Here is a 13,949-nt window from a genome sequence, read left to right on the forward strand (position 1 = left end):
AATTGTTATGTAACATAAAACACAGGCAGACAAGACTAGGTGATTAATGGCATGTTCATAAGATAACATTTAGATTACACCACACCTACAGGATACAAATATGTTCCAGAGGCAATGAGAGCCGTGTAGGACAGGATGCTAACAAGAGAAGAACTATGAAATCAGGCTGAACACATGCAGCAGGTGGGGCGTGGGGTTGGGGTGTTAAGGCTCTGGTGTCTGTCTATTTTAAGCCCTGCCCCCTTCCGTGTTGGCCAGCAACAGTTGAAATCAGACAACCATATGAATAAACACACTTGCGTGCCCGCATGCACGCACAAACTTCACACTTACATGAAACTCAGTGGTGTTTAGAATGTGACGTCCGTCTGGGCTCCAACGCGAAGCCAACAATCCGATTGAGCCCTCGTCGATCTTACAGTGCCAGTCAGGCTGTTCCAGCGACCACACCTGAGGAGACCGACAAGAGGGAGAGGGCGGGGACAACATTTCTCATCACTAATGACAGCCCTCACACAAATATTGTATCTTCCTCAATTTCTATTCAAGGGGAAGACCCACTTGCACAACTGAGACCATGAAGGACTGGCGATGGATTCCCCTTCATAGGTAATCTACTTCCTGTGTGACACTCATTTTAACATGTTGTTGTTTACTTTGTTTGTTTAAACACACAATACTTTGGAGAATATGTTATCTCAAAACCTGATCGTGTCAGGTTTGTAATTCAAATACGTTTTTGAGTGAGAATTTAGAATCGATTAAAACAGATTTAAAATACTTGTTTTACGCTAAGGCAAATTAATTTCCTCTTTTAGAAAATTATTAGGTATATCTATCTATATTGCTTAACTGATGCAACTTGATTGACAAGTCCACAGTACTGGACAGTCAAAAGACCATTGCACATTTCCTTCCATCAAAATATTTACCGTCATCTTCTCACAGCCTACCTGTACCAGTCCCCTCTTGTACATAGCACACATGATGAACTGAGAGTCGGACGACCATTCCATATGAGTTATCTGGTCCAGACAGGTGTAGAGCTGTAGAATCTGCAGTGTGCTCACATCTCGTACCACCAGCCTGTACTGCACACAGGTAGCCTGAAAAGCCAAGAAAATGGCAAGTCATAAAACATGACATCAGAACTTAAAGGGGAACTGCACTTTTTGAGGGGAATGTTGCCTATAATTCACAATCCTTATTAGAGACAAGAACACATGTCTTTTTTAAATGCATTCTAACTAAAAAATAAACATGAATAAAAGTCTGCTTACAATGGAGGCTATATGGTAGTAATGACGTCATTGTATCTACTCTGACCATAAATCCCCCCCCCCCAAAAAAAACATCCAAAAAGCGCCAACAATACTCCATTTACATTTCTTGACTTGAATATTAAGCAAGTACCGTATTTTTCGGACTATAAGTCACAGTTTTTTTCATAGTTTGGCCGGGGGATGCGACTTATACTCAGGAGCGACTTATGTGTGAAATTATTAACACATTACCGTAAAATATCAAATAATATTATTTAGCTCATTCACGTAAGAGACTAGACGTAAAAGATTTCATGGGATTTAGCGATTAGGAAGGACAGATTGTTTGGTAAACGTATAGCATGTTCTATATGTTATAGTTATTTGAATGACTCTTACCATAATATGTTACGTTAACATACCAGGCACGTTCTCAGTTGGTTATTTATGCGTCATCTCACGTACACTTATTCAGCCTGTTGTTCACAATTCTTTATTTATTTTAAATTGCCTTTCAAATGTCTATTCTTGGTGTTGGGTTTTATCAAATAAATTTCCCCAAAAAATGCGACTTGTATATATTTTTTTCCTTCTTTATTATGCATTTTCGGCCGGTGCGATTTATACTCCGGAGCGACTTATAGTCCGAAAATTACGGTATTATTGATATTGTTAATGTAAGTGCTAACGTTATGGACCTATTTTTAGCGGCGCATTGATAAGAGAGTTAACTACCTCATGATGCTGTATTGACATCATGAGCTGGTGAGCCGCTTTCTCGCCACTGTGCCCGTTAAAAGTTAATTCTAGATTATAAATAATGACTCACACCTGGATAGTTGAAGATTGCGGCCATAAAACGAGAAGTTGGTACGCTTTGACAGACAACTTTGACCAGGAAATGGCGAAAAAGACCCGAAAATACAATTGGTTCCACCCACCTTTTTTCTTCGTTAGGGTTATGGGTCATACTTTATCTAAACGGGACTACATGAACATCCTATCAGTCTGCAACCCAGTAAGAACAGACATTGTACAGTAAATTATTTTTTATTGTGTTTGCTGTCATGAAGTGTGCTATGGTTAGCAGTAATTCTTACTGTTAAATGGAAAAGTGAATGTTGTGATGCGTTTTTTAAATTAAATGCGCTGTCGTATGCTTAAAATGACCAAAATACGGAAATATTACATATTATTGTTAATGTAAAACCTTTATGGAAGTGTTTAGATGTTTTTTTTAAATGTTTTATAGGCAGAATAGAGCGGGTCCAATAGACTCCATTGTAAGCTGACTTTTGCTAACCATTATTTACCAGTAAAAAACACATTCTTGCCTTATATAAGGATTGTGAATGATAGACAATTTTTTTACAGTTCACCTTTAATAAATTAGCAGATATTGCAACTGTATTTCAGCTGTATAATCGCTCGCCATACAGCAATAGATGATATCTGTCTATTACCTGACCGCTTCTATGTTAGCTACCTTTTTTTGTTTATAATGTCTATTTTCTGCAGGATCTACTCTCTATTTTATGCTGCAGCTGTTACATATACTGTAATATTGTACATGGTAATTGTTATATATTGTATATATTATATAAAAATATGTTTGCATGTTCTCCCCGTGACTGCGTGGGTTCCCTCCGGGTACTCCGGCTTCCTCCCACCTCCAAAGACATGCACCTGGGGATAGGTTGATTGGCAACACTAAATTGGCCCTTGTGTGTGAATGTGAGTGTGAATGTTGTCTGTCTATCTGTGTTGGCCCTGCGATGAGGTGGCGACTTGTCCAGGGTGTACCCCGCCTTCCGCCCGATTGTAGCTGAGATAGGCTCCAGCGCCCCACGCGACCCCGAAGGGAATAAGCGGTAGAAAATGGATGGATGGATTATATATCACTATATATCATATACTGTATATATAATATGTAAACATTACATATATGTTATATTTTATATTGCTACTACGGTGCATTTTTTTGTCTACTTTATACCTGCATTATCCTTTCCATCCTTTGTAACTGAGCTACTGTGTAGAACTATTTCCCTTGTGGATCATTAAAGTTTGTCTAAGTCTAAGAACTTACCAAGTATTTCCCATCCGGTGACACTTTACAAAGTTGGTTGGATTGCTTGAAGACCTCAGAGAAATTCATGTTGAGAAATCATAGAATCCTAACCAAAACAATTTCAGGTTATTAAAACATTAACAGTCGTCTCCTTGAACATTGCAGATGCTGTTCTAGTTGTGAAATTATTAAATAAGACACTAGGTGGTGCTGTGTGTCCAATACATGTACTTGCTTCAAACACTTACTATACATTACCACTCCAAAACAATCATAAACTATGATTATTGACAACACGGAAATGACGTCACTGTAAAAAGTGGAGTTAGTCGTGTTTGATAAATAAAAAAATATATATTAAAAAAAAAGTTTAAAAAAAAAAGGGCAACAGGTATCTTAAATGACTCGCTACTTAAAAAAGTCACCAACGACCAGCGAAGCCAGCTGTAATAATAACAACCTTAAATTAGTTGCAATTGTATCGACACGGTCGCTGTATTTAAGCAGTTCGCGGCAAACAAGGGTAACGGTTAGGTTGTCCGTTCAAAGCTAGCTTAAAGGTGCTATTAGCATCACAGAAAGTAGTGTGCTAACCTTCGCTATTTTCAAATCCTAGAGCTGAACATCGTCGATGAAAGCAGAGACGCTCAAGTCAAATGTGTAGTTTTCTCACGTTCGTTTTGCTTGGTCGCCATAAGCACACAGCTATAATCTCACTTCAACTGGTCTGTCTGTATGAGTCGTTGTCGATGACGTCAGAGGAGCGCAATCCAATCAGCGGAAAGCTCTTGCCCTTTGCATTCTGGGTAATGAGGTTTTTTCCCCTCGGTTTGTTTGCTGCGGAAACTAATTGACATTACATTTGCTTGATTGTCATATCGAAATAAAAGTTCGATAAAGTTAATCAGACTTTTATTTTCGAAGGTTAGACACAAATGTTCACAAATGTTATTTTTGTTCTGGTTGTATTTACACTACCCGACGTCATTCGCAGTTTCCCATTAGGGTGTTTTTTTTCTTTGATTTCAAAAATATGAAATGAATTACTAAAATAATGATTTTCTGAGATGGAAAAGGTTTTCCCGCTTGTGTTCGCCCAAAACGCGCTGTATACCAACCGCCTCCCTTTTTCTTCCCCATCAGCGCAAAAAAAACAAAAAAAAACCCGCCTCACCTCTGTCGAGGTCCCTCAGCAAAAGCTCACACTTTGCAGAGCAGCATGCAAATCAGCTTTCCTCCTCTTATCACTTACTTCATTTTGTTTCTGCGAAAAGTCAATAGTTTGCAGCATTCTTATCAAAGTAAAAATTAGGTCTTTTTTTTTTTTCTTTTTTTTTTACTTCTTTGTTGTTGTGCATTTTATGGAGGGTCAGTCTCTTGGTATGCTCAATAATAAACAGTTGGGCTCTGGACAAGACACAATTCATTTTGAATTGGGATAATAACACTCGTCAGGTAGGTTCATTTATTTATATTTGGCTGTCGGATCTGCAGATTGTCAAAGTCGGGTCTGGTTAAAACATTTTGCAACAGACCTTTTATTTGTAAAATTAGAATAATAATTTCGTTGATGATTAAGGCTCCAATTGACACTTTACTATTTAAAATACATCTTAGTCCATCTGATTTGTTTTGTAAGTGTTTAATGTTAACAAAACACAATGCCTTGAAGGTAAACACATTTATTATTGATTGAGTAAATGTAACACATTATTATTTATAAATGTACACTTTTTCAGCTGCAATTAATTTTTTTATAATATAGAAAATCGAAAATATGTTTATGATATCCAAGGCTTTTATATTTTTCAGTGGCATTGAGGCTAAATAACTGGTGTTCTTTTGCACTTTGTTTTATTCTATATTGATTCTTTTAATTGAAATGTTTCACATGGGGCTGAAGAAGATTGAATTTTAAGAAGTTGTGTAATTAATTACTTTACATTTGGGACCGTGTATTTTCTTCCATAAACTGGCTCATGGGGAAGTGTGTGTGGTTGTGTGTACAGGTGAGTATGTGTTGCCATGGTGGCTGTATCCATTGAGATCATTTCAGAGACGCTCTAAAGGTGCACACTTTGTTCTTTTCTGTATTCTGATCCGTCAGGGGCCAAAAACAAAAACAAAAAGTGTTTTCTATGTTGCATCAAAAAATTATTTATAGATAGAGCAGACAAATGGCTTGCTTAACAACCTGCAAGATGCACTTAGTTTGCATTCTTATCGTTACTGAGGAGGCCCCTGTGCATGCACAACTGGGATTTATGTAGCCAAAAATATGACAGTATATTAAAATGGTGTCTATACTATATAATTGTATAATGCATTCATTTCCATAACTTGTGTCTTTTTAGTTAAGATGATGTCCAACCATCATTTTAGTCTTGAAGCAGTTTAAAGACAAAGGATTCAGGAGACAGTCATGTTCAATGCTGAGCATCTTCTCACTGATGAGAAGGCAGGCCTGGGCACGCTCAGGCCCCCTGACACCTTCAGCATTGGCTCCATCACACTTGCGTGTGTGTGTGTGTGTGTGTGAGAGGCAATGTTCCACTCTTCACTTGTGCATTTTAACATATAGGCAATCTTATACAAAGTATGTCTAATAATGTGTGTCATGTGTTCCACAGAGTGATCTGTCCATCGCCAGACTACCCAACCACCAAAATGTCCCAAACTTCTGTGAATGAAGAAGGAGGCACCTTTGACCACCTATGGAGCTCCCTGTGAGTGTTTTACAAAACTTGAAGATAACCTGTCTTAATTAGTATGATGGAAATACACTAAAAAAGTGTATGACTGCAGTACGTCTGATCTTATTGACAGTGCATGCACGTGTTAGTTCAATAAATATTCTGCATAGGTAACATTTAAAAGGAACATTGCTTTACTATGTAAAAATAATATTCTGATCTGTTAAAGAACAAGGCCACAATTTTCACTTTTTTAAAATTAATTGTGCATTTGGTTGTATTTAAACCACATAATGAAACAATTAATGCAAAAATGATTGCTATAAGACAGTGTGATTAAATATTTTGGTAAGGTATAGCCTTTTTTTAAATTAATGTATTTCATTAAATTGCGAACCAGTGTGTGTACATTATGTGTGTGCTGGTTTATATCTTTATTAGTGCATTTAGGTTCTCTCTTAAAGTTCATCATCACCCCATATAACTTTTTCTGCGTATGTTAGAAATTCTTGATTTCACATTTTAACATAATTAGAATTATTTTTCCGCAGAACATTTTTTAAAAGCTCGTTGTGACTAGGGATGGTTAACGAATTCAGTATTCAGGTACCGACCGAAGTCCGTTGGTATACTGGGTATCGATTCACGTAAAACTGTGCCTTATTTCAATCAATCAATCAATTAATCAATCAATCAATCAAATTGTATTTATATAGCCCTTAACCAGAGTGCCTTTAAGAGCTTCACAAACTCACGACATCCCTTGATCTGTATCCACATCCAGGCAAGTATGAAAACTAAAAAAAAACCCAGATGGAGACAAAGAAGAAACCTTGAGTACAGGGATCACAGATATAGGGACTGTGAGTCACTAATAAGCCAACATTTTTGAAACATAGATTTCGGGACGGAACATAAGGTACATAGGGTTCAGCAAGATAATGCACCTTAAGTGTACAAGGAGCCAGTGCAGGTGGGTCAGTATAGGCGTAATATGATCAAATGTTCTTGTCCTATTAAAAAGTCCAGCGGCCACATTTTGTACAAAGTGCAATCTTGTAATGCTGGACATCGGGAGACCCGAAAATAACACGTTGCCGTAATCATTATGAAACGTAACAAACGCTTCTATTATGAACTCAGCGTCACTGGTGGACAAACACATTTTGATACCTTTGTTGCATGTGAAGGCAAAAGGTGCTCAAAAGTATATAAAGACTCCACTTTTCAAAATGTGCTAGCTCGATGCTAATTTACATTGGATTTGCCATAAACATGCTAAAGATTAGCATCAGCAATTTTACATGGCAAGTTCAACACCTCCAAATTTGGAAATCAAAGCTACAACTAAAATGCATGTTACAATCAAACAGCTGGTGTGTAATAAGTCAATACTGTAGTTTAAACACATGGTAGGGCTCAAAAAAATTAAATACCGGCACATCAACTTAACAGCAAATACTACTTACAGGCTAAGGCAACACACCGTAGTCTATACACTATTATAGTCTAATAATAATAATAATACCATATAAGGCAGTATATCACAGTACTTGCAAATGAGACACAGAAGTTTAAGAAAACAAGATGACAACTAAACAGCATAGTTAAGTAATATATGTTAAATTTAAGAAAACAATTTTAAAAATAACATTTATTACACGTTTGAACACACACAAAAGTATCGAAAATTGTTACTCTTAAATTCCGGTATGGATTCCCAGGTACAGGGATTTGGTTATCGAATTAAATGTGAAAGGAACTGTGATCTGACCATAGAAATGTCCTCCAGAAGGTCTTATCTTTGTCCATGTGATGTCAGATGAAACAAAAATTGAGCTGTTTGGCCACAATACCCAGCAATATGTTTGGAAGAGAAAAGGTGAGGCCTTTAATCCCAGCAACACCATGCTTACCGTTAAGCATGGTGGTGGTAGTATTATGCTCTGGGCCTGTTTTGCTGCCAATGGAACTGGTGCTTAATAGAGAGTAAATGGAACAATGAAAAAGGAGGATTACCTCCAAATTCTTCAGGACAACCTAAAATCATCAGCCCGGAGGTTGGGTCTTGGGCGCAGTTGGTAGTTCCAACAGGACAATGACCCCAAACACACGTCAAAAGTGGTAAAGGAATGGCTAAATCAGGCTAGAATTAAGGTTTTAGAATGGCCCATACTTGCCAACCCTCCCGTTTTTAGCGGGAGACTCCCGGTATTCAGCGCCTCTCCCGATAACCTCCCGGCAGAAATGTTCTCCCGGCAAACTCCCGGTATTCAGCCGGAGCTGGAGGCCACGCCCCCTCCAGCTCAATGCGGACCTGAGTGGGGACAGCCTGTTCTCACGTCCGCTTTCCCACAATATAAACAGCTTGCCTGCCCAATGACGTCATAACTGTAGAATGATCGAGGGCGAGTTCTTGGTTTCTTATGTGGGTTTATTGTTAGGCAGTTTCATTAATGTCCTCCCAGCGCGGTAACAACACACAACAACAGCAGTCACGTTTAGTCTACCGTAAAGCAGTTCTTCTGCCGTAAACAGCAATGTTGTGACACTCATAAACAGGACAATACTGCCATCTACTGGATAGCCTCCAGAACACTGAAATTCAAGTATTTATTTTATTTATATGTATAATAAAATAAATATATATATATATATAGCTAGAATTCACTGAAAGTCAAGTATTTCATACATATATATATATATATATATATATATATATATATATATATATATATATATATATATATATATATATATATATATATATATATATATATATATATATATATATATATATATATATATATATATATATATATGAAATACTTGAGTTGGTGAATTCTAGCTTAAATATATTCCCCTCTTAACCACCCCCCACCCCCCACCTCCCGGTATCAGAGGTCTCAAGGTTGGCAAGTATGTGGCCTTCCCAAAGTCCTAACATAAACGTGGGGACAATGCTGAAGAAACAAGTCCATGTCAGAAAACCAACAAATTTAGCTGAACTGCACACATTTGTCAAGAGGAGTGGTCAAAAATTAAACCAGAAGTTTGCCAGAAGCTACCAAACACGCCTTATTGCAGTGAAACTTGCCAAGGGACGTGTAACCAAATATTAACATTGCTGTATGTATACTTTTGACCCAGCAGATTTGGTCACATGTTCAGTAGACCCATAATACATTCATAAAAGAACCAAACTTCATGAATGTTTATGGTGACCAACAAGTATGTGCTCCAATCACTCTATCACAAAAAAATAAAAAGAGATGTAGAAATTATTGGAAACTCGAGACAGCCATGAAATTATGTTCTTTACAAGTGTATGTAAACTTTTGACCACGACTGTACATCTATTTGCACACAGGGAGCCAGACAGCACCTACTATGAGCTCCCCCCTGGCAGTCAAGGAGGTGAGCGCTCGGTACCTTCTACCAGCACTTCAAGGGACCAGAGCAGCACTGCAGAGATTTCCATGGACGTATATCACATGAGGGACATGAACGACAATGTGCTGGTAGGAACAAATGCATTTCGATGGCATTAAACTTGTTTCATTGTGCGCACGCTCCTGTATCCCGTTTCCCTCCAGTGTTAAGCAGATTCCCTCCAAAAGTGTTTCCCTCTCTTCTGCAAGCTTTTCCCTCTCCTGTGTCCCTACTGACATTCCCTTTAGGGACGGAGAGGTGGTTTTGTGTGTGTGAAGGGGGAGGTCTAATTAACGACCCGGCCAGACCCCCTTTCTGAATCGCTGTAGAGCCATCTATAGGCTGTTTATTCCAATGTCCATATAGACCAGTGGTTCTTAACCTTGTTGGAGGTACCGAACCCCACCCGTTTCATATGCGCATTCACCGAACCCTTCTTTAGTGAAAACCAAAATGTTGTCTTTTTTCAAATTCAAGACAAAGTTATATGTTTTTGGTAACACTTTAGTATGGGGAACATATTCTAAGTAACAAAGACTTAATTTAGAGTTATTTGGATAGGGTTAGGGTTAGAGCATGGGTGTCAAACTCTGGCCCGCGGGCCAAATTTGGCCCGCCATGTAATTTCATTTGGCCCTTGAGGCAATATCAAATTAACATTAGAGTAGGCCCGCCAGTATTATACAGCGGCTGTATAATACCGCTTTTGCTCCATACAACCAACGTGCCGGCCCAGTCACATAATATATGCGGCTTTTACACACACACACACACACACACACACACACACACACACACACACACACACACACACACACACACACACACACACACACACACACACACACACACACACACACACACACACACACACAAGTGAATGCAAGGCATACTTGATCAACAGCCATACAGGTCACACTGAGGGTGACGCTATAAACAATTTTAACACTGTTACAAATATGCGCCACACTGTGAACCCACACCAAACAAGAATGACAAACACATTTCGGGAGAACATTCGCACCGTAACACAACATAAACACAACAGAACAAATACCCAGAACCCCTTGCAGCACTAACTCTTCCGGGACGCTACAATATACACCCCCCGCTACCACCGAATGTTGATATTTACCTCAGAGGGCTGCAAATAGAAAAGACGCATTCAATTTTTTGTTTCAATTTTATTTAAAATACCATTGATGTTTTTTCGTTTGTTTTTTGAAAGTAGATTTTGCACTATTAAGTTATATAAGCGTTGCTTGTTCCATATTCAGTGTTAAAGCAAATCAGTGTAGCAAATAATTAACGTTTTATTCATGCACTTTCTCTTGCTACTTCAAGGCTTGAATGTTTGATTAATTCATTATTGTTATTTTATTTTCAAATGTATTATTAGCCTGTGGAAAAAGTTTATTTTGATATTTACCTCAGAAGGGTGAAAATAGAAAAGAGGCATTCAATTTTTATTTAAATTTTATTTGATATGCCCTTAATATTTTTCTATTATTATTATTTGAAACTCGATTTTGCATGTCACTATAAAGTTATATAAGCCTTGCTTGTTCAATATTCAATGCAAAACCTGTTTGGGTCCCTATTAAAAGGTTCATTTGTTCAACGTTGGCCCGCGGCTCTGTTCACTTTTAAATTTTGGCCCACTCTGTATTTGAGTTTGACACACCTGGGTTAGAGGGTTAGGGCCAGGGTTAGAGGGTTAGGCTTATATAAGGCCATGCCGAATAAGGCATTAATAAGTACTCAATAATGACTAGTTAAGAGCCAATATGTTACTAATTTGCATGTTAATAAGCAACTAATTAATGGTGAGTATGTTCCCCAAAGTAAAGTGTTACCATGTTTTTTTACTGGTGCACAAAATGAACCATGCATGAACATCACCTTGTTCAAAGAACAAAACCAACACCAAAACTCACAACAAATTACACACCTGCAAATCAGTCTGACTTCTGCTGTTGCCGTATCCGTAATACGCCGATAGGGAGAAGTTTTTATTTACACGATGAGTCGGGTGTGTCTTGACCTCCGCCGAACCCCTGAGCCCGACTCACCGAACCCCTAGGGTTCGATCGAACCCAGGTTAAGAACCACTGATATAGACACTATATATCTGTTGTCAAAAGTAAACATCGAACTAGTCAGTCTTATCATTGAAGTTGTTCTGACAGCAGCTGTGACATTGATGTATTGATTTGTCCATTTCAAAGGAAAACAAACATAATAGGCTGATGTTGACTACCATAAGTTCACACATCTATTGGTCCGGTCTAATCATTTAGTCTAGGCAAGTCTGGGCCTGTGTGGCCTGTTAATGAATACTCATGACTGATTAAATAAAAGGGGGTGGAGCTGGTATTTGCTGTTTCATACAAGACTAGTTGAGAATCTATAGTGCAGGTGGAGAACAGAAACAGGAGAATGTCCAGCATTCTCCGTACAGGGCCCTCTCCACGAATGGGTTTGGTGAGAACTAAGTTTACACTTGACTTATCAGCATGTGCGCTCGTTCAATGGGAGACCCGGGACCACTAAGATGCTGTGTGTGGTAAGTAGACAAACATTCTAACCTTCATTGGTCTCGTCGTGGAGGCTCATTTGTGGGAATGTGTTTTAGTATTGATGAGGGACGCTTTTCTTTAAGGTGCAGTTTGAAATTGGTTTTGTCATTAAGTACTGGTGTTGTAACAATACCAATAATTTGGTACTAAAATTATTCCGATACTTTTCTTTATACGCTTCTAAATAAAGGTGATCACAAAAAAATTGCATTATTGGCTTTATTTTAACAAAAATTATTAGGGTACATTAAACATATGTTTCTTATTAAGGATGTCCGATAATGGCTTTTTGCCGATATCCGATACTGTCCAACTCTTAATTACCGATACCGATATCAACCGATACCGATATATACAGTCGTGGAATTAACACATTATTATGCCTAATTTGGACAACCAGGTATGGTGAAGATAAGGTCCTTTTTTGAAAAAATTAATAAAATAAGATAAATAAATTAAAAACAATTTCTTGAATCAAAAAGAAAGTAAAACAATATAAAAACAGTTACATAGAAACTAGTAATTAATGAAAATGAGTAAAATTAACTGTTAAAAGTTAGTATTATTAGTGGACCAGCAGCACACACAATCATGTGTGCTTACGGACTGTATCCCTTGCAGACTGTATTGATATATATTGATATATAATGTAGGAACCAGAATATTAATAACAGAAAGAAACAACCCTTTTGTGTGAATGAGTGTAAATGGGGGAGGGAGGTTTTTTGGGTTGGTGCACTAATTGTAAGTGTATCTTGTGTTTTTTATGTTGATTTAATAAGAAAAAAAAACAAAAAAACGATACCGATAATAAAAAAAATGATACAGATAATTTCCGATATTACATTTTAAAGCATTTATCGGCCGATAATATCGGCAGGCCCAAATTATCGGACAATCTATATTTCTTATTGCAGTTAAGTCCTTAATTATAATAGTGAACATACTAGACAACTTGTCTTTTACTAGTAAGTAAACAAACAAAGGCTCCTAATTAGTCTGCTGACATATGCAGTAAGATATTGTATCATTTATCATTCAATTATTTTGTCAACATTATTAAGGACAATTGGTAGAAAATGAATTATTAATCTACTTGTTCATTTACTGTTAATATCTGCTTACTTTCTCTTTTAACATGTTCTATCTACACTTCTGTTCAAATGTAATAATCACTTCTTCTTCTGTTGTTTGATACTTTACATTAGTTTTGGATGATACCACACATTTGGGTATCAATCCGATACCAAGTAGTTACAGGATCATACATTGGTCATATTCAAAGTCCTCATTTGTCCTGGGACATATTTCCTGAGTTTATAAACATAATATACATTTAAAAAAAACGAAAGAAGATGTTGTGATACCAAAAAATATAGACGTAATCATAGTAGTATCGACTAGATATGTGCCTGTACTTGGTATCATTACAGTGGATGTTAGGTGTAGATCCACCAATGGCGTTTGTTTACATTTTGATGCCGGTGAGCTACGGTGTGTAGTGAAGCATGTTTAGCTATTCCTCGTCCTGCAGGATGATACTTGTAAGAAACTTACTTTATTTGTCGCCATGGAGGCGAGGTTTAGTGATTTAGAAGTAGCTACAACACTGCCGACGGCGGATGGATGTTAGCCGCTAGCTAGCTAGCCATGTCTTAAAGCACCTCTTCCTGAGGGCGTTTCAGTGTTAAAACTTCACCTTTATCGTTAGTTTTTAAGCCAAAATGCGTCCGTTCTCCCTTTTCTTTCTACACACTGTGACTGCTTGTAAGTATTCCTTGTGTGTGCCGCCGAACATGCTCCTCTGCTCCCAGCAATGTCCGACGCGGGCGCGTGGGGGATGCGGACAGGTACGTTTCAGAGACGGTATAGTACCGAAAATTCAGATCATCTACCCCCTCCCTGTGGTTTT

The 13,949-nt window shown here is 37.8% G+C and overlaps 1 protein-coding gene across 4 annotated transcripts in view; it reads right to left on the reverse strand.

Annotated features, from left to right (window-relative positions):
- Positions 1-13,949, reverse strand: part of wrap73 (WD repeat containing, antisense to TP73) — a 70,574-nt gene that overhangs the window by 17,181 nt on the left and 39,444 nt on the right. The window contains exons 1-4 of one of the 4 annotated variants that reach the window (XM_062054440.1): positions 3,928-4,087; positions 3,352-3,439; positions 954-1,106; positions 334-450 (exon numbers count right to left, since the gene is read on the reverse strand). In XM_062054440.1, coding sequence (XP_061910424.1) covers positions 334-450; positions 954-1,106; positions 3,352-3,420 — 339 coding nt within the window. In that variant the 5' untranslated portion in view covers positions 3,421-3,439; positions 3,928-4,087. Of the gene's footprint in view, positions 1-333; positions 451-953; positions 1,107-3,351; positions 3,440-3,927; positions 4,124-13,949 lie in introns of those variants that run through there. The other 3 variants (XM_062054437.1, XM_062054438.1, XM_062054439.1) reach the window with 3 other exon arrangements.

Source organism: Entelurus aequoreus, linkage group LG07, assembly GCF_033978785.1.
Source record: "Entelurus aequoreus isolate RoL-2023_Sb linkage group LG07, RoL_Eaeq_v1.1, whole genome shotgun sequence".
Taxonomy (NCBI): Eukaryota; Metazoa; Chordata; class Actinopteri; order Syngnathiformes; family Syngnathidae; genus Entelurus; species Entelurus aequoreus.